The sequence below is a fragment of the Orbicella faveolata genome, unplaced genomic scaffold (assembly GCF_042242905.1).
Source record: "Orbicella faveolata isolate gen_17 unplaced genomic scaffold, um_ofav_v1 contig_1, whole genome shotgun sequence".
NCBI lineage: Eukaryota > Metazoa > Cnidaria > Anthozoa > Scleractinia > Merulinidae > Orbicella > Orbicella faveolata.
In genome coordinates this window covers 7,006,853-7,028,037 of record NW_028301536.1, presented here as the reverse complement: position 1 = coordinate 7,028,037, position 21,185 = coordinate 7,006,853, and the positions used below count along the sequence as shown (strand labels likewise).

Genomic DNA, 21,185 nt, shown 5'->3' with positions numbered 1-21,185 from the left:
CACATTTGAGAGTGCCTACTCCGATACCATTTATTTGTTGTTCTTCCCAAAGTTCTGATCACTCGGCTTCTAGGACGTTACAGAAAAGATTTTTCATTAATGATGCGCTCTAACATTTTAGACTTGTGGGGGCTTCCCATATTAGGATTTAGAGTCCCTGACCCAGTTTGTGCGGCCGCCCCACAGATGCGAGGCCATGTGAGTTCTACTCAGAAAGAAGTTGTCTGAGTTTAGTATCCTTGATTTATCTATAGCTTGTTTAGTTGCAATGTTAGAACTATCATACAAGGGATTCATGTTTTTTTTTATCCGCGCTCGAACACCCCAGTAATGTCCGACAACATCAAAGAAATACAGTGGAACCTCGATTCAACGAACATCTATATAACGAAGTCCTCGGTATAACGAACGATATTCCTCGCCCCGGCAATAGTAAGTTGTATGGAAAAGAACCTTGATACAACGAAAGCTCGTTATAGCGAACATACTATGCCAGTCCCTTGGCATTTCGTTATATCGAGGTTACACTCAACTCATTTCCAAGTTACCTCGTGCCTCTGTTTCAAAACGGGTCGTCGTGGAAAACCTTTTATATAAAAATGAGTTTGATTTGCTCTAAAGTGAACCTGTAGGCGGCACACATTTTCATATGAACGGTTTCGCACGAAGACTCGTTTTGACACCGAGGCATAAGGCAACTAGGAAATAGCCTATTTGACACTGCATGTTTTTTTTTTTTTTTTGCTATATTTGAATGAAACATTTCTTACCATCCACCATATCCCAAATCTTTTCGACAAGAATAGCGCATTGCTTTTGCCAGCTGTACTTCTCTTTATAGAACGACCGTCGTAGTTCAATTTCATAAAGTCGTATTTCCCTATTTCTTTTTCTAACATTTCTGACTTGCTCTGCCCACTTCTTTGGGTCGTCAGAATCAACTATGCACATATCTCCAAATTTTATTTCCCTTAAGGCGTGGGCAAATCCCGAGTTGTTAGACACAAGAACAGGTAAACCAGCGGAAAAAGCTTCCAGAGCAGTCAATCCGAAACCCTCTGTCCTTGATGGCATGATAGCAAGATCCACTTCACGAAACAGACCCTTGAGGTCTTCTCTACTTTCTACAAATGCTTTGACTTCAAACTGCTCTTCAGGGATTCCAAATGCACTTCTCAAGTATTCTGCTACCTCGTTCACTCTTTTTTCGGGTGCACAAACAAACACAAGACAATAATTTTCGCCTTTCAATTCGTTCTTAAATGCTTTAACAGCAATGTCATATCCCTTTTGTTTAAAGTTCTTAAGATCAGTGCGACCGAGGAAAAGCACCTTAAATGTGGCATTATCGTGAAGTGCATGTTGAATATCCAGTTCTTCCATGATGCCAGGAGTGAATTCAAAGACATTGTCCTCTCTTTCACACCCGCGCAGTTGACTGGAATAAACTTCCTTTAATTTTGGTCCAACCGTCATGACAAGATCTGCATTTTCACACAGCTTAATCACATCTTTGTTCTCCGTTTGGCCGTTTGGGTCTTTAGGGTCAGTGTGCACTACCTGCACCCACTTGCAGTTATGTTGCTCTTTAATAATCTGCGCTTGTCCGCCAAGCTTCACGTCGTGACCAATAACAACGTCTATTGCAAGGTCTCCTGTTGGAAAGCATAAGCATGTATAGATGTCCATACCTGGATATTTCTTTGCTTCAGCGATGGCAACGTTAAACGTTTTAGCTTCTCCCCTCTCCTGGTGACTACATTTTGGGACAAAGAAAGTGACTTGCACTTTCACTTTTTCATTCTTGCACTCTTGGACCTTGGCCAAATTAATAGCAAGTTCCCTGTTCACGGTTGACAAGTCACCGTGCTTTATTGAACCCCACTCAGCCGCCAACAAAGTCACATTTAACTGCCCACAAGTGGTACTCGAACTTCTTCTTTTCAGTGTTTTGTTTGCTATGGAATTTGTGTTGTATCGAGGGAGCACCGACTGCAGAGACGAAACAGACCGCAAAAAGATTAATAAGTACAACTGTTATATATGGGTTACTGACCTAGTGTGAGGTCAAGATGGCTGAATATTGGCCAAGTTCTTTTTTGTGTGTGTGTTTATGGACCGTGACAAAGTCAAGGTGCATAACCACGCAACAATAGAACGAGGCAATACCCAGCCACCTAAGGATTTATCATATGGAAAAAGAACACTATTTTCTTGCTGGACACAGTGGGTAATCCCGAGCGGGCGATATAGCGCCCTCTTACCTGCTCGGGTAGCCAATCACAGCGCAGGATTCGGTTCATCTTGCTCGCTCAGGGAGCTAGCCATATAATAAATACCGGTTATTGACCAAGTTTATTTAGCCAAGAAGGCTGGATATTGCCTCAGTTCTTTTTGCGTGCTAATGGATCAAGAAGTAGTGAAGGTTTAGACTGGAACGCATCGCGCCGCACCGCGCCGCAACGCTACGCTAGCGGCCCACCGAAGTACCTATTTATCAAAAAGGAACTGAAAAATGCCAATAACAATTGTGAGCCACCTTAGAGCTGAAACAGCAGAAGCAGAGCACCTAAGTGAACTGGTTCAGCAGCGTTGCATGTGGATGCAATATTTGTCTCAACAGGAATTTTCATTTTATTCATTTTATGATAGGTCAAGGCAATCAAAAACTATTACTGAACACAGATCTAGGGGTTCTCTTACTCCTGCATAGCTCAATAGCAAGAATTTTACTTACCAATTCAGCGCCATCTTCTTGTGATATTAGAGCTGTACCGCCCTGCAATAATACAGTAATGTTGATATTATAGTAGAGCCCCATACTCATATAGGAAAGAAAAGGAAACCCGTGAATGGATTTTCTCATGGTTATCATGACTAGCGGTATTGCTCGTGGGCGCGTACTCATCACGGCGAAGGCGGCGGCGGCGGAGGACTCGGGCAAAATGGCGGCTAAACTCCAGCTAATAAGTTGACAGAGACATGTAGCCTTGGTTTGTGGCGACCCTCTTTGATATTAGACATCCATGTTATGGTCAACTAACACCTCTCAAAACAAGGTATCCCCTGACCAGTATCACGTGACCATATTGCGGCCTCAAGTTTAGAGCTCTTTGAGGTCACGTGTTTTTTGAGGATTCTACCGCTCATGTCAGGTCAACTTGTTGTAAACAGGGGGGGGGGGGGGGGTGGGTTGTTCGGAAGCCGGTTAATGCTAACCTAGGATTAAAAGTCAACCAAAGTATAATTTTTTCTCGTATACAAGTGTTTTTCACTGCTCATGTTCTGTGTATTTTGCGATTATTCAAACTCAAAGCAGAAGAGCAAACCATATAAACAGAAAATCTCACCGCAAAGTTACAAAACTCAAATTAAAATTAGCTTAATCGGGCTTTGAACAACCCGGCCCACGAGCTCCACTTGTAGGCTTGGCTAAATCTATATGTTATAACAGGTCAAGACAACTAAAAGCTATTATTGAACACAGATCTAGGGGTTATCTTACACCTCCACAGCTCAATGGTAAGGATCTTACTTACCAATTTAGCGCTATCTGTTTGTAATGTGAGAGCTGTTGCGCCCTGCAATAATACAGTAAGGTTGATATTATATAACAGGTCAAGACAACTGAAAACTATTATGAAAAACAGATCAAGGGGTTCTTTTACTCCTCCACAGCTCGATAGTAAGAATCTTACTTACCAGTTTAGCGCTATCTTCTTGTGATGTGAGAGCTGTTGCGTCCTGTAATAATACAGTAATGTTGATATTATATAACATGTCAAGAGAATTAAAGACTATTACAGACTATTACACAGATCTAGGAATTCTCTTACACCTCCACATAGTAAGAATCTTACTTATAAGCATAACACTTTTCGACTTCCTGGCACTTAAAGACCTTAAGGAAAGTTTGTGAAAATACTTGTAAATTCGGAAGAGTTTTCCTTTTTTTCGATGAATAAATGTGATATCTGCCAATTAGAAGTGCATGGTGTAGAATATCCTCTGTACTATCAACTAGTCCCAGGCAGACTGGTAGGGTCAAAGAAAGTCCTGTGGCTTTATCTGATGCTGTATCAACCAATGTTGGATGTTTTGCCAAAAGGTTTGCACGAATTCACAGTCCCAGAAGAGATGAATCAGGCTTTCTGTGTTTTGTTCACAGAAACTACATATATGTCTGTTAAAGAGATACCCATTCGTTGCAACCGTTCGTTGCAATTTTTCTGTGAAGAGGCTTAAATTGGAAAGTCTGAAGTTTAGTTTCTTTCGTGCAATAGCCAGGCAAAATATATGACTTATTCCATTTTATCTAGTCAGTTCGTGATTTTCGCAGTCAGCTATCCATTTATTCTGGCTTTTATCAGGTGTTGAAGTGATTCCTTTGACAATTAACTTATACGCCTCATTGCAAAAGCTTGAGGACGATAGTAACTTTCGACTACGAGTGAGTTGGTCCTCAGAGTTCATCGTAGCCTGGTCCTGACAAGACTTTTTTAATTTTGCCAGGGCGGAGATTACACCATAGTACCTTAAAAAAGTGGTATTAACTTTGTAGCGAGTTTAAAATCCTTATACTTCAAAAAGTGAAACTTTTGATCTAGCAGGTCTTTGGCCTGATTAACTCCCGCACGAGCCCAATCCGGATAAAAGATTGGCCGGTTTGCAATTCTTATAAGGGAGTTGTACCAAATTGGCGCATTGCCGAAGTGTGTTGGGTTTTCTTCATGGACTAAATTTGGCCAGATTTCGATTATTTCCTTGGTAAAAGAATCCTGAATGTTTAAACCAGCTACATCAGCTTGCTTTAAGTTAACAGTCAGAAGTAATTCACCCGTATGTCGTTTAATAAAAAAGTCAAAAAAGAGTTTCCATTTTTCCTTGATTGTTGTCATCAAGATACTTCTTCACCCATTTTGATTTCAGAGCATAATTGAAGGATTGAATATCTAACATTTTTAATCCACCATCTTTATATTTGTTTAACATCACACTTCTTTTAATTTTATCCCCTCTCCCGTCCCACAGAAAATTGTACAGAAGTTGACATATTTCTTTCAGATAAGATTGCGAAGATGGCAAAGATGACATGACGTAAACAAGCTGAGATGCAGCTAAGCTTTTAACAACAGTAACTTTCCCTAGCAGAGTTAATCTTCTAAGCTGCCAACAACTTAAGATTTTAGAGATTTTCTCCTTCTTTTCCGGGTAATTTAGCACCACATCTTCTTCCTTGCTAATCGAAAACCATACTTCAAGGGCTTTGACCTCCCGAAAACTCCACTGGATGTTTTGATTTATTGCTAGTTTATCCGTTCGGTTTTTAAAAGATCCAATTCAGAGTGCCTCGGTCTTCTCGTAGTTGACTTTTAGGCCTGACAATTAGGCGAAGACATTAAGTAGCAAGAAAGGATCTTTCCATTGAGGACTTTGAACCGTCCAATATAAGCGGGGTATCACCAGCATACCGGCTTATTTTGCATTCATTGTCCGAAATTTAAATGCCACGAATTAGTGTATCTCGTCTTACTGCTGCCCCCAGGATTTCAGCACATAAAATAAAAAGGTAAGGGGACAGGGGACAGGGGACAGGGGACAGCCTTGACGCACACCTCTACTTAAATAAAAGAAATATGATGATCAGCCATTGTTTTGTATACTGCTGCTAATGTCGGTATAAAAGAATATTATCCAGAGTATAAGAGAATCCCCAAAGTTTAATAAAAGACCATTCAAGAGTGTCAAATGCTTTTTCAAAATCGATGAAAGGGAAAAGTCCTGGAATTTTTTCGATATCTGTATAACTGAAGATACTATTTAACAGCGTCATATTTTCGCCAATAAACCGGGTTTTTTGGAAGCCTGTTTCATCGCTATTAATCACCGAAGGCAAGGTTCTTTTTATTCCGTTAGCGATTGATTTTGCAGCGATTTTATGATCACAATTCAGAAGCGAGATGGGTCTCCAGTTTTTTATGTAACATAGAGATTTATCTTTCTTTGGAATCAACGTTAATAATCCCCTCCTCTGTGATATGGAGAGAAGGCCTTTAGCATGGGAAGCGTTAATAGAGGCGAGAAAAAAGGGCTTAATATTAATGTCATTCCATAAGACTTTATAAAATTCAATTGGAATTTCTTCCGTTCCAGGTGTCTTGTTTGATTCCATATTTTTTAAACTTTCCAGACATTCTGCAGCCGTTAGCAGACCTTCACAAAGTTTTCTCTCGTCAGCACTTATTGTACCGTGGTTCTCTTGTTGAAAAAAGAGGTCTTCACTAGAAACGTTTTGAAAAAAGCTATTGTTTGACGTGTACAGTGCCTAATAAAAGCGTTTCGCTTCATTTAGGATTTCTTATAATATAAACAATGTAAAATTATTAGCTTGATGTAGGTATAACCCAGTAAGTTTGTAGATAAATGTTGTACTGTAACTGCGGTGTAAGTATTGTAAAGTAAGGAATGTAACGTAATTGTATGTACGTTGTTTCGTGTAACTATTACTGATGTAGGAGGGAATGCAAGCGTTGTATCGTTAAGTATTTTGCGTTGTAAGTAGTTTTTTTTTTTAATCTGTTAGTGTGGAAATAATAATAATAATAATAATAATAGTAATAGTAATAGTAATAGTAATAGTAATAATAATAATAATAATAATAATAATAATAATAAAAGAATCTTACTTACCAGTTCAGCGCTATCTTTTTGTGATGTGAGCGCTGTTGTGTCCTGCAACGATACAGTAATGTTGATATTATATAAAAAGGTCAAGAGAATTAAAGACTATTACTGAACACAGATCTAGGGATTCTCTTACACCTCCACAGCTCAATAGTAAGAACCATACTTACCAGTTCAGCGCTATCTTCTTGTGATGTGAGAGCTGTTGCGTCCTGCAATAATACAGTAATGTTGATATTATATAACAAGTCAAGAGAATTAAAGACTATTACTGAACACAGATCTAGGGATTCTCTTACACCTCCACAGCTTAATAGTAAGAATCTTACTTACCAGTTCAGCGCTATCTTCTTGTGATGTGAATGTGCGAGCCGTTGCGCTCTGCAACGAAAAATAAAATCTTCAAAACCCTGCCTAGTCCCTGTACGGGTTTCTTCCAGGCCTTTACGGTCAGTTGATTTCAGTGACGTATCCGAGAACCAAACCGGTTGACCGAGGCAAAATATTGGGGCCTAGGAACTAGGTAATTCAAAACCTGGAAAACTACCTTGATAACAGCATTTTAGCAATTTTTACTTAGTTCTGCTCGTCAGCTCATTTGCTGTTTTATGTAATGCTAGTATTGAAAGTAAGAAGAAAAAAATTTTGCAGGATTTTTCTTCATGTTACCCTTATCGGTTAAAAACTGCTTTCAAGTTCACTACAGTAAATAAATAAATCGTATTTTTGTACGATTTCCTCTACCTGTGCCAAGTTCTCTTCACTGTTTTGATTGAGTCGAATGGCTCCTGGCCGGCTTGTTGTAAGTGGATACAGGGCAGATATCATAGCTTGGAGAATGGGTGCTTCCTGGCCAGAATGTATAAATAAATAAATAAATAAATAAATAAATAAATAAATAAATAAATAAATAAATAGATGTGGCTCTGCAGTCCCTTGCCCAGAGCAGAAATTTTCCATACTTTTAATAACGTAGGTACTCTCAAGATACGTTTCTACGGCCTGAACAAAACATAACAAAGAAATCGGCGTACTGAGTAGAGAACGGGGATGGTAGCAAACACTTAAAGATGCACAAAGATGTAGAAACTGTGTATTAGGAACCGCAAGCGAAATGAATGACATTCAGAAAGCGGCAGAGAGGAAGTAAGTACTAAAAGACCGACCGATCAGAGCATGGAATACACAATTAAGGGTGTGGCAGGCGTTGTAGCGAGAGCAAGCACATCTTTTTCCTTCAAATACCAGGAGAAAATACATTTTAAAAATTTTATAAGATCATAGCACTTTTTTAGATCAATTTAAAAATATTTTTTTAAGTTAAAAATTAAAATGATGGATAGTTGTGGCAAAGAAAATGTGGACAGTTGGATCGATTTGACACTTCACCGACGGGTACTTTTACTCCGATCTAACAGAAATAAATTAGACGGTATGGGTGAAACAAAATCAGAGAACGACATCTGGTGACTGGTGGGGTGACCTTATGTCTGCAACGTCAATCAGATGGACAATATTCTTGAACAAGACAACTTCCTCTCATAACTGTTAACTCTATTCAGGAGTATGAACGGAAGCCAGCCACTGTTGGAGCAGTCTTAATGTCCTCCGTATGTAATGATATGCTGGAAATGACCGGTGATAAAGTGAAGAAATATGAAAACTTCACGGAAACTGGGATAAGCGCTGTCGGTGTGTAACGTTTTCCTCGGAGCAGACTCAAGCAGCGTCCACACTACGCAGGAGAAATTTGAAAATGCAGCTTTATTTCCACGGTTAGGCCGGCCGTCAACAAAACGAAGGTTTTCGAAAACGATGGCATCGCGATAATCATGTGATTTCCCTGACAGAGTTTTCCTCAAACACAAATCCAAAATGACCGGTGATTGTTGCGTTTTTAAATTCCTTCGACGTAGTGTGGACGGAAAACATTTGATGCGTTTTCAGAGTGAAATCTCCGTTTTCAAATTAATAGTAATAATAATAGCAACAACAACAACAACAACAACAACAACAACAATAATGACAACAACAACAACATTTACAGAGGATATCACCAAGCTAACACTAAGTTAATTAGGGTGATCCTCTATCTCCCGTCTTCCTGTATTTCCCGTCCTCCGGCGTAGCCGTGGACGGAGTCTCATGTACCTGGCATCATCTATTAGTTACAAAAATTACTGTAGTGCCAAATTAACGTACTTGTTTTGTTGGAAAGAGGGACAATGTACACACTTTTTCCCCCTTTTCTCCACTTTCCTGTCGCTTAAAGAACTCTACTTGAGGAGTGCCCCCAACGTCGACAGTAACAAGCAAGTCGTTTCTCAGATTTCGTTCATTCTGAAGAAATCTGAAAAGTAAATTATTCACTGAAATACCACATGGGATATTGACGTTGCATAAAATTTAAAGCTGGATTATTTCAGAAGTTATGTATTACTTAGTTCAGTTTTTTTTTTTTGCTTTAGCCCAAATTCTCCTGCCCAAACATTACCTTCTCAGCAGTAAAAAGATAATTCAAAATCAACAGAGCATCATTTTGTTAGGTGCGGGTAAAACATGGTAAACTTTCAACGTTCACACCCGTCATTCACATCTTCGCTCTATGTTTGTCAAACGAGGAATCTTACTGCTTTGTTGTTTTGCATTTTTATACAAACTTCTGTTGTTTTAATTTATCATTTGATGCCTTTCCCCCTTTTCAGTACAACTGAGTTAAGTGTCTGAGAAAAAAATAATCTTATGCGAAGTTGCAAGTGGCAATGCTGACCATGCATAGAATGTCACAAGTTTATCAACCGTCTTCTTTTACAAACGTGCTAACCATGAACCTTTGCGCATTACGCTAGCGCCCAGTTCTCTGTTCTGGGTCGGCAAAATGTTAATTTATGCCAATACCGGTTAGCAGAAATTAAATTTTCAAAGAATTAGTTTTGAGATGCCTCTACTTACTTGAGATGATAGTTCTTTATTTCCTCTTCAGACAATGTCCCACTTTTAGAAGGTGAAAGTGGGGAATGAAGATTGACAAAAACCTTTTCTCCATTATACAATAGCTGTTGTGAGTTTCCTTCACCTTGGCGACGCACTTTGTACCTGGAACATATATTTGTCATCTCTTGTTCCTTTAGGTGCCTCGGACAACAACACAGAATGAGACCAAAGTCGGAAGGAGGACCATCCATGGCAGAATCACACAAGAATGCTAAAAATTCTGCATGTTGGTGGCTAAGTTGCTTGTATAAGCGCCACGCCAGACTGGGTAAACTCGTAAAGGCCTCTTGGAGCTTAACCCAAACCCAAAACCTGCGGTTAAATTAAAGGGTCAGAACGAAATCAATTTTAATCTTTCTAGTGACATATCATGATTGAAGGGACCGCAAGGGTGACTGCCATATAAGAAGGACGGGGATGTTCATCGTACCTTTTAGGGGTTAAAAAAGAGGTTTTGGTAGCTCTCAGGGAGTTCAGCCTCAAAAAGTCCGTGGCACGAACGTTAACTTCCTGGTCGCTTATATCAACCAGGATAGAGATTTATGACACTGCTTTCGTAAACTTTAGGAGCAGAAGGTATTCGAAGCGATCAACTTTATCTCTTTTAAAAAATGATGTAAAATTCTGTTACTGCATTGTTCTAGAATTCGCTGGTCATGGTTTCCTGTTACACGGAGATCTACACATACTTCAATGATCTTCACTACCGACGTGAAGAATGACTCAGGACTTGGTTCCAACACTAGTTTGGAAATTTTTTGGTATTCATCAGGATCAGGGACAAAAAAATACTGTACCAGGTCTACACAAGTGTGTTAGGCTTAGGCATGTCGAAAAAAAGCACAAAACATGCTCACATTGAGAAGTGGTTTACTTCAAATGCCACGACCCCATTTTTTACATTCAAGTCCCCTGTAATATCAGCCCACTCTGCTGACTCACTACTAGCGGTTAGAACCAAAATCGTCGTATGATCAGAGGGTACATATGGCCATCGTCTATCATCTCGCAATGCCAGAGGAATCGTGATTCTTGCTGGATGTAGGAGTTTCACTTCATCGGAGCATGAAATGTGAAGGATAGGACCAGCGAAAACTACTTCTTTTACCTGGTCACATGGAACCTCTTGCAACTAGAAACAAAATGAACTGTTCATCACACACGGTCATCATTAGGCCACATTTACAGTGAAGTACATGGTTAGCGAGCTGGATGGATGCTGCATGGAGCGGTCCGGGTTCAGCCCTGGCTGAGGACGAGACACTTTGTTTTTACAATGCCTCTTTCCACCCAGGTGCATAAATGGGTAGCGGTGAATTTAATGCTGGGGGTTAACCCTGCGATGGACTAGCATCTCACATATCTCTCCGGCAAGCTAAGCCGTAAGGAAGCAGCCACCATTTTCTGGATATGGGCATGCCAATTATGTGCGTGGAATTATACTTAGTAACGGCGTGCAAAGCAATACTCATCTCAAAAACGGATGCCGACGATATTTGTTTTAACAGTTGTTACAGCTTAAACGTATCAGAACAAACAATCTAGAAGTCTGCATACCAATAAAGGGAAATTTTATGACGATTTTATGAATCAAATAGTTACCTTTAATTTAGAGTCACTGAGAAATTTTCACTTGCAGGTACAGAACTGTGAGGAATCGTTACACTAACACCTGGAAACTCCGACACTGTACATGTGAAATCAGAAGTCTGAGGGGAAAGCTTATGAAATGTAAAGGATTTCAAACGCCATATCACAGCAAACGACGAACAGGCTGTTACAGTTTCAGCCTCAGCAAAAGGGAACATCCAGTCAGGTACTTCTTGCTCGCTGTTATGTCCATCTGGGATATCTGCAGCGGAACAACTTAAATTTGTCACTGGTGTGCAAGTTTGCCAAAATCATATACTTCTCTAAATCACTGCGCCAAAGCGATATTATCCTATAGTGTACCTTGCTTCGAAAATGCAATCGTGACGCCATAGAATGTTAAAGTATTCAAGGCGCATGTCGTATGTGATGTAGAAGCATGCAAACTTGAGTATTCAAGCGGACTTCAAAATCCAAGAGTATTCCAGTAAGGCGCACGCGCAACTCGTGACTATTTAAGACTGCTCAAGGATGTACACGTGACCTATTCTTATTAAAAGCCATTTTCACGGTTAGCTTTTCTTTATTGCATTGCAACGTAATCAAACGTGGATACGAGGCAATTTCGGGTAGAAACTACAACATAGCTCAAAATTGCCTCACATACATTTTGGATGTAATACATTCCATTGTATTCACCGACTTTGGAGGATGTAGCTTGGCTAGAAGAAGCTGGGTTAATGTTTCTAATTTTCCATACATTTGTCTGTAAAATTTGGGTGGGTAGACGGACGTCTAGACGCGGTTCGAGGGAAAAAAAATTACAGACAAACGTATGGAAGATTAGAAAACTTAACTGAGCCTCTTCTAGTCAAGCTACATCCTTCAAAGTTGATGAATACAATCTTCTACCCAGCATTTTAACGTTTTGATTCACAAATTGTGTAAAATTCAATTTTGTAAAAATTTATTTGCCATCGGATTCCCATACAAACACTGTAATTTCTGACCGCTTTGCCTACCCGTCAAGATGGCGTCGAAAACCGTAATAAGGTCTATTGTATATCGAATCAGGCGTCCTTGAGCATCTCAGAATATTTCGGTATACGCGGCGTGAGCAGATCTGTATTCGGGCGAATTCGCGTCCGAATATTTGGCTTTTTGTGCAGCGAACGCTGCCATTTGATTCGCTATTTCATCTGCTTGCTGTCAGTCATTAGTATGTGAGTACTGCAAGTTGACGACTAGTTCACTCACAGTTTATATTTACGCAGCAATCATGAAGCGACTGTACGGGGAATTACAATCCCGACTCCATCTTCACAGACAAACAAAGAGACTAAGAGCATCAGTATACGCACAAGCAGAATTGAAATCAAGAATTCCTACCTGATGGTTTCCATACTTGTCTGGTGTCCAACTCCATCCATTCATTGCTATCAAGATCAACCAATTCTTTGATCACCAACTCGTATCCCTTCAAGTCACTGGCACTGTGAGATAACCTTACCGTCACCTTTTCATGAACATTTTTGTGGAACTTGACACCTAGTGGATCGTGTTCACTTGACAGCTCTATCACGTTGCTCACCAAGCTCTCGTTTTCCGCTAGAGATGGCGAACATATTTTAGGACTCCACCGCGAACATTTCATCTGTTTTGGTTTTGACTTAGCCATAGGAGAAAATTTGATGCAAGCAGCAAATTCTTTAAGGTTCCATGAGTCGCCTTGCTCTTTATCCTTGTCTCTAAGTGATCAGAGATTCAGAGATTCAGAGATTCAGAGCTAGATTCAGAGCTAGATTCAGAGCTAGATTCAGAGATTCAGAGATTCAGAGATTCAGAGATTCAGAGATTCAGAGATTCAGAGATTCGGAGATTCAGAGATTCAGAGCTAGATTCAGAGCTAGATTCAGAGATTAAGAGATTCAGAGATTCAGAGATTCAGAGATTCAGAGATTCAGAGATTCAGAGATTCAGAGATTCAGAGATTCAGAGATTCAGAGATTCAGAGATTCAGAGATTCAGAGATTCAGAGATTCAGAGATTCAGAGATTCAGAGATTCAGAGGTTCCGAGGTTCCGAGGTTCAGAGATTTAGAGATTCAGAGATTTACTAAACAAGTAACCTGGAGGCTCCTGTTTGCAGGGCACCTAATGAAGCAAGTGAAACAGCATTTGCTCTTAGTCCTTAAGAAAAATTCTATCTCCTATTTCTCATTTAGGAGGATTCACTGAGCTGGAATTAAAAACCGTAACCAGTTCTTAAAATGTTGTAATGCAGATACCCCTCGCTCTAAACTGATTAATATTGTAGAATACCCTAAACCACAAGCTATATGCTGTGAATTTGGATTACCTTCTCAGAACGTGGAACCTTGGTATTCACGTGAAGGATACTATTAGATAATTAACCCACTCAAAAAACTGGGCTCAAACGGAACCATTTACTATATAACAAGAAAGTTCAAACGTAAAAACGTTGCATGGAAATACCAAGGTCCTGTGATTCCCAAAACTGTTTCATGTTCTCTTGTTCCCTTGCTGGGAGACCCTCACACATACATGACCTCGGTCAAAATCTTTGCATGATGGGACGTTTGTTCATTATATTCCAATATCCAATCCGTCATAAACAGCGGACTGAATAATGTTTAACTGGAGTTAACTATTGAATTGTTGCAGGACATTTATTTTTTGTACATAACACACCTAACAATGGTTGTTTTGTGGTCTTCAATCAAACGTTCCTCTTGAGGCTTGCATCCTGATACTGAGAACATATTATCAAAGTTTAGTTCAAAAGTGTGGACTATCTTTATTTACTCATAACTCCAAGTTAAATTAATTAAAGACAGACAAAACTCTATAACTACTGCGAATATGTTCTTGAAAAGTTGTATAAAAGATAACGATCTTTTGGCGGTGAAAGGATCTTTTTCACGCATTGCAAGGTTTCCTGGAGAGGATAACTGTATCCTTGTGAAGCTCCTGAAAGGTTTGTTATCCTATGGTGTCGTAGCTGAAAACGCAGTCACAACTGCCAGCGGCAGTTGATTTATAGTGTACTTAGCTATCATAGGACAATAAAATGCATGGGGTGCTTGCAATACCTTCCACCAAATAAGACAAGATGATCTCATAACATCTCCCTGAACTTCTGCACATAGTACGATGTGGAGCAACGCTTCCACCAGCTAATCTCCCTTTTACCTCATGTTTGGACGTGAACAGCGTCTACCAGTTTATCTTATATGCAGACCAGATGACGACCAACCAACGGGAGATTGGCCCGCTACATATAAAGTGAATCTCAAATTAAGTAGGGGACCAAGCCCAGCACGCAAAGTTACCAGTCACAAGAAGAGTTATAAAAGGTCCATTTGTTTACCTTGGCAACCATAAACGAGGAAAGAACAAAGTTAAAGATGCGTGGGACCCAACCCTGGAACAAAAGGAGCTGTCCATGTATCATTGCCCTAACTCATAGAGATGAGTAAGCCAAAAGAGTGCGTCATACACTGATGCGTCTCTCTCAGTCGCTGATACAACGATATCCTGCTGATGAGTCCAAACAGCAACCCTGCGTAGGATGCAGAATTGAAGCAAACCGCTTAGCAGATAATGATTATATTTTGATAGAGTGTCCACAGCATTCCAAAAAAGGTTCTTGGCTTATTTTAAAACCCAATTTCCCAGCTGATCTAATATTGCTAGAAGCAGTAGTCCAGCAAGGTCAGTAGTACCAGGTCCATACATCCACAGCAGCCCCTAGTGGACATGTCGAAGAATTTGAAGACATTTCGTTGAAGTAAGAAATCATGGTACTTAGCGGAAGATATCTCAGTTAGACTTTCAGCAAGAGATAATGTCTTGCTTTCAACCCATAACAGAGCCGGACAGCACTCCATCGCTAAACTGAAGACGGCCAAGATCAGCAACGACCAATTCTTGAATATAACTGTACTAACTGTGAAAGACTTTCTACTGAATTTTAGTGTTAATTTGGGCTCAAGCAAAAAGGTTATCTTGCCACAGTAGTATAAAGATCTGTCTAAGACGACAAAATCAAGCGAGGGAAATGTAACCGATTCAAGCGAGAGTGACAAACCCGAATAAACCCTTAGCAACTCTGTTTAGTTTGCAGATCTCGATCATAATTTTGGCATGGGAGAGAAAATGGTACATGCGTTAGGGAAATATGACATTAAGGACAGGAAAGTTTCATGAGGGTCCTGAAGAGGGGGGTGGGGGGAGGGGGGTACCAATCCCATTTCCCAGCCCACATTTTTCTCCAAATCCCACTTCCCAGTGCTCAAATCCCATTCCCACAAGCAGAATTCAGAAAAAATTCCAGTGTTATGTATATCAGCTCTCTTCTGAAAATTGCGAGTCACAAGAAGAGTTATAAAAGGTTCATTGTTTACCTTGGCAACTATAAACAAGGAAGAAAGAAAGTTAAAAATGCGTGGGATCCAACCCTGGACCAAAAGGAGCTGTTCATGGTTACGTCGTTCGGTCACTGTTATACTGTTAAAGCAGTTCAAGTGTAACACCAGTGCAAAAAGTGTAACTCCGGTGCAAAAAGTGTAACACCAGTGCAAATTACACATCGTAATTCTGGATTATGATTCGCTGAAAGACAATAGGAAATTTTCCAAGCCAATGATATTACGTAAAATAATGACGAAAATTTTGTGTGGAAACTTTGAAAAAAGTTTTCTCGAATGCGAAAAAATGGCTTCAAGAAAGGTCTTCCGGCACTTGGTCCGCGCAAATTTTTTCATGTTTATATTATTAATAAGTAATCATACGGTTTTTCTCATTCAATTTGGAATTAATTTGCACTTGTGAGTTTTTCAAAAAGCTGAAATTGCACTCGCCGAAGCGGCTCATGCAATTTCAACTTTTTGAAAAACTTACTTGTGCAAATTAATTCCAAATTGAACTCGAAACCGTATGATTACCTATACTAATTTAAAATAATTTATTTCATACTTACTGAGATTTTCGCATAGAATCGATCGCATGAAAAACTCATACGGAAATTTCTTCATCCAATCACAATCGCGAAACGACTTTCTCACACGTGGGAAAAGCGTTTCATCCAATCAGAAATCAGCTGTCAAAATGAATCAGTCAGTTCGCGACGCGTTCACGTTGTTGTTGGCGCCTCTTCAATCTTGACTCACAGAAGTTTGTAGCGTTTCCACAAGTTTACTCCAATTTTCTCGAAAATTAGCTACAAACCACAGACAATGGCGGAAAGTTCGAACAGGTCTATCGCTTTAGATAACCCATTAAAAAGTACATCCAGGAACAGAACAAAAGGACTCGAGCAAAAACCCGACGAGACGTTAAGGTTAGCTTGCCTAGCGAATTACTCAAACAGAAGGAAGAGGCAAGAAACTTTTTTAAAGAAGGCAAATATGTGGTAAGCATTATCGACGACAGAGAGTTTTGACAAGCAAGGAAATGTCTGGAAGCTCAAAGCAAACCACTTAAAAAAAGCAAGGCAAAGGAAACAAATCAAACGCAGCTGAAGCGTTGACTGATGACGATAGGCTTTTGAAGAAGCGACAAAGTGCTTGCAATCAGACGGAGTAAAAACATAACTTGACATTTGTCCTGCCGAATGAATGGTGAAAATCGGGTTGAGGGTGAAAATCTCAGTAAGTATAAAATAAACAAATGACAGTATGGAAAGTGCTTTGTACGATATTTACGCACTCGTTGTTTTTATATCAGAAAACTCACTCGTTCGCTACGTTCACTCGTTCGTTTTCTGATACGTCAACAACTCGTGCATAAATACCGTACTCGCGCACTTTCCATGAAGTAATCTATATATAGATTTAGCCAAGCCTAAAAGCGGAGCTCCTGATGGCAATAATTGACGATTGGATCAGAAACTCAAAAAATGATCAATTTTTAGCATATAATTGTTCAGCGTGTAGTTTTGCTATTTTTTCAGTTGAATTCTAACAAACTATACCCAACAAGCCTAACCAAGATTGTAGAAATTACGCACGCAATATATCAGGGACTTTCCAAGAGACGATTGTACAAGGAATATGTCAGAAGAAAAGTCAACAACGAGCCAGCGGTTAATTTGCGCCCAAATTTTGCCTTTGCGAGTACTCCTTCCTTCTCCCCCAGAGAAATAACGTGACTTGAGCCCGCGATCCAATGGGTAAACCAGTAACTGGTCAGTTGTCAACTTTAAAAAAAAACACGCAACCTTGATGAGCTCTAAACCTGCGTCCGCGATATAGTCACGTGATACTGGTCAGCGGATAGCTTGTTGGGACAGCTGTCAATTAACAATAGGGTGGACGCCCAAAATCAAAGATGTAGCTATGGTAATGGTGCTACTCTCTTAGTTCTCAAGGTATTGGCGTGCGTACGGACGGACGTATGTACGTACAGACAGTCACGTAACAGCCAAAATTTTTCATATAGATGGTTACCAAATTTTCTAAGGCACGCGGGAGCTCCGCTATGAATTGCGCATACCTGAAATTTCCTTTTCCTTTATCAATTTCCTCAGGTTTCTCATCGCTTCAGATGTTAAAAGGTTGCCATTCACGTTCAAAATTTTGAGATCTTTTAAGTCTTCAAGATCCGTTGGAAGTTCCTTCAGTCTGTTATGGCTTAAGTAAAGCTTTTTGAGTTTCCTGAGACGTTTAGTATTTCTAGGTAACTCCGATAACCAGTTGCAGTTCAAGTTAAGAACTGTCAGCTCCTCAAGCAGAGTGACATCCTCAGGAAGTTCTTGCAGCATATTATTACTCAAGTCCAGCTTTTGAAGTTTGTTCAGATTTGCAATACTCTTAGGAATTGCAGACAAACGATTGCAGCTCACTTTAAGGTAGCTCAGGTTAATCAGTTCACCAATACTCTCTGGCAGTTCAGTTAGCCTATTCAAGGTTACCTTCAACTCTTTGAGATTTTTCATCTGATTGATACTTTTTGGTAATTCTGTTAGCTCATTAAATTCCAGGTTAAGAATCTCAACACAAACCATATCTGTGACACCGTGTGGAACCAGTGTCAACTTTCTACCATTAAGATGTAAAACCGTTTGTCCGTTACTGTTTTTGTATTCACTTTTCCAGAGCTCCATGGCTGAGTTGTTTTCCATTGTATCTGAATGGAATGTTCTTCTCAGTTTTAGATCCTACAAATTAAAGCATTTAAATATAAATTTCAGTGAAGTGATAAATGCTTTAAATAGTTGTAAACTCGGCACGGCCCGCTTCTACAGCCGATCGCGCTTCATGCTCAGAAAAAGCGTGTGGAGCAGGCTGCTAATCTTAACATTATACGTATAGCTAACACCAGCCTCCTGGAAGATGTGAAAAGGTGTGCCGTTTTGCTAAGAATATATCTTAGCTTAAAATAGCCCGACAGGGCATGTGACAATATATGACCGCAGAATATATCTACGGTGGTCTTATAACCCAAAAAATGACTTTTTTTTAATAGAACAACTCTACAGGACTGTTTTGGTACCGCGCTAAAGGACTTCGCAGTCTGACTTCAAAATAAGCTTTTCTAGGTCAGATGCCACAATAGTTAATGAATACCTACACCCTAAGTTTCAAACAGTTGTATCCATTATAGGCACGTTAACTTACTAACGCATGGTTTGAAAAGCATGGAATTAACTTCATCCTATCTATAGCAAGTCTTCCAGGTGATAAACCAATGAAAACAGTGTTCTGAGTTTTTTCACTTGAAAATGGGGAAACGTTTACTAATATTTACTAATGTTGGCGACATTCGGTTAAAACCCAAAAGAGGTGCATAAATTTTGTATTGAATATACATCTTACTAACCGAGTTCGCGGGCCGTACTGTAAGTTACGGAACGAGTTTTTTCCCCATCGATTTATGGCCCAAGCGCGAAGCGCGCGAGCCATTAATCGCAGGGGAAAAACGAGGTTCCGTAAATTACAGTACGGACCAAGAAAACGAGGTTAGTAAGATATTTATTATATCTCTACCGTGTGTCTGACGGGTTCGGGAACGATTTCTACTCCTGCGGAAAGGCTTCAAATTTCTGACGTACCTCGAAAGCATAACGAGTCAATTTGAAATCGTCGTTAAGTTACTCTTAAGTCGTTAGCAGGTTTTAATATACAATTTCAGAAGTAAAAGAAAGTTTTAAACTTTTACTTGCTGAAAACGTTAAGAAAACTTGGCGATACATCACGAAACATTTTGGCAACAATAACGGCTTTAAATTTTAGCGGGCCGTACAGTAGAATACGGCCTGCTAAATTGACCAATCACAGCACGCGTACTAACTGAGAGATACAATAAAGAAGAATACACACCGGTCATATATAGAAATGTTAACCAAAAATAAGGGGCGTATAAGATGCAAAAGCCATGATGCAAAAGCCAACAACGCCATCAGAACGCCGAGCCCACGCATATACGCATTGCGGTCTTATTTTTCTTGGTAAATGATAGCGCACGCATGTCCCGGATGTTGTGCTACTGTTCCTTCCGTTCCCGCTGAGATGTAAATATTTTCGCTTTGTCATTTCGTTCCATAATTGTTTACCAAGTTTATTCTAGGACTAATAGAGTATAATATAATCAAGCGAGTCTCTCAAATTGGCAATTTTTAGGTAAAATTACGCGTGGGTCATTACTGCTGTTAATACTTAAAGGCCTTAGCGTAGGAGAGAGTGATGCAGTGATTTTGTATTCACAACATCGACTCCATCAGTCATGACAGTCAAGTGAACAGTTCTTCGCTTTGATCGATCGTGTAAGCAGGACTCGGTCATGTTTGCAGTGAATAGCTTATCAATCCCGAATTTTCTGATCCGTGCAGTACTCAGACCTTACACTCGAATTAATCAGGAACGATCTGAGACATCTGTCAAAGGAACGATTTGACCGTAAACCTTCCCAACGGCCAAATCGTCTACGTTTAAACAGTTCAGACAATGACAGAGTGTGGAGGTTTACATAGGGATAAATTACAGCCCGAACTGTGGATAAATAAAAAATACTGGCCAGTTTGGCACAAAACGTTTTTTCTGTTTTGCCTGTGTTTCACTACATTATGCAGGGCTGATGATCAATAATTGCAATCTGTTCTGGGATCGAACAAGTCACCTAGTAGGACTACTAGATAGTCGTACCTAGACCTGTTCATCTGACAGACGTATTGTTAGGTCATTGTAGAAGGTATTTATTTTACATCAAAGATCGCTTACCTCAAAGCATAAGAAAGCCTCACTGCAGATTCCCGAGCTTACAGTTTCGAGCTCGTTTCCCTGGGAGTGCAGTGAGCCGTATTTCAAGGCTTGCGCTGTACAACAGACAACCACTTTCTTTCGCTACACGGCTGGATGAGTATCAAGGTCAACAAACACATGCTAATCATTCTAGTGTCGCCCAGTCTCCTCCGCAGCCGTTTTTCGAGATGTCATGCAACGCTCCTCCCAGAGAAAGTTTCTCTGGGGGGAGCGTTGCGTGACATCCCAAAAAAACGGCTGCGGAGGAGACTAAGTGTCGCCCAATCCACGCACATTTAACTACTACTAAACTAGCGCGAGTTCCGTATTAGGAAAACATTGGTCGAAATCTTTTTTGCAACTTTTTTATGGACCTGGCCGATAACTCGCAAAAAAACAGACCAACATTTCCCATTACAGACCGAAAAGATTAGTTCAGTGAAATATTTTTTATTATAATAGCCGTTTTACAGTCAAAACAAGTCAAGCGTACCACTCAAGTATACACTGATAAATTGATTATTTGAATATTGAACCCACTAGTCGTTTAAAGGGTGCAACAGAGACTTCATTGTTTGAATATTGAACCCGTTAGCCGTATTCTTGGAACGACTAGCGGGTTCAATATTCCATTAATCAGCGGGTTCAATTTTCAAAT

General features: G+C 39.9%; 1 protein-coding gene across 1 annotated transcript; it reads right to left on the bottom strand.

The window, feature by feature from the left end:
- Positions 1-82: 82 nt before the first annotated feature.
- Positions 83-20,726, bottom strand: LOC110061559 (uncharacterized). The gene is made up of 16 exons (XM_089276491.1): positions 20,507-20,726; positions 17,784-18,447; positions 13,980-14,040; positions 12,658-13,016; positions 11,289-11,530; positions 10,536-10,810; positions 9,637-9,990; positions 8,887-9,034; positions 7,429-7,533; positions 7,018-7,065; positions 6,855-6,896; positions 6,691-6,732; positions 3,703-3,744; positions 3,540-3,581; positions 2,738-2,779; positions 83-1,992 (listed from the first exon to the last, which is right to left on the bottom strand). Exons 2-16 carry the CDS (start codon positions 18,409-18,411, stop codon positions 745-747), a joined length of 3,678 nt encoding a protein of 1,225 aa, XP_089132617.1. The 5' UTR covers positions 18,412-18,447; positions 20,507-20,726; the 3' UTR covers positions 83-744.
- Between the last annotated feature and the right edge of the window lie 459 nt (positions 20,727-21,185).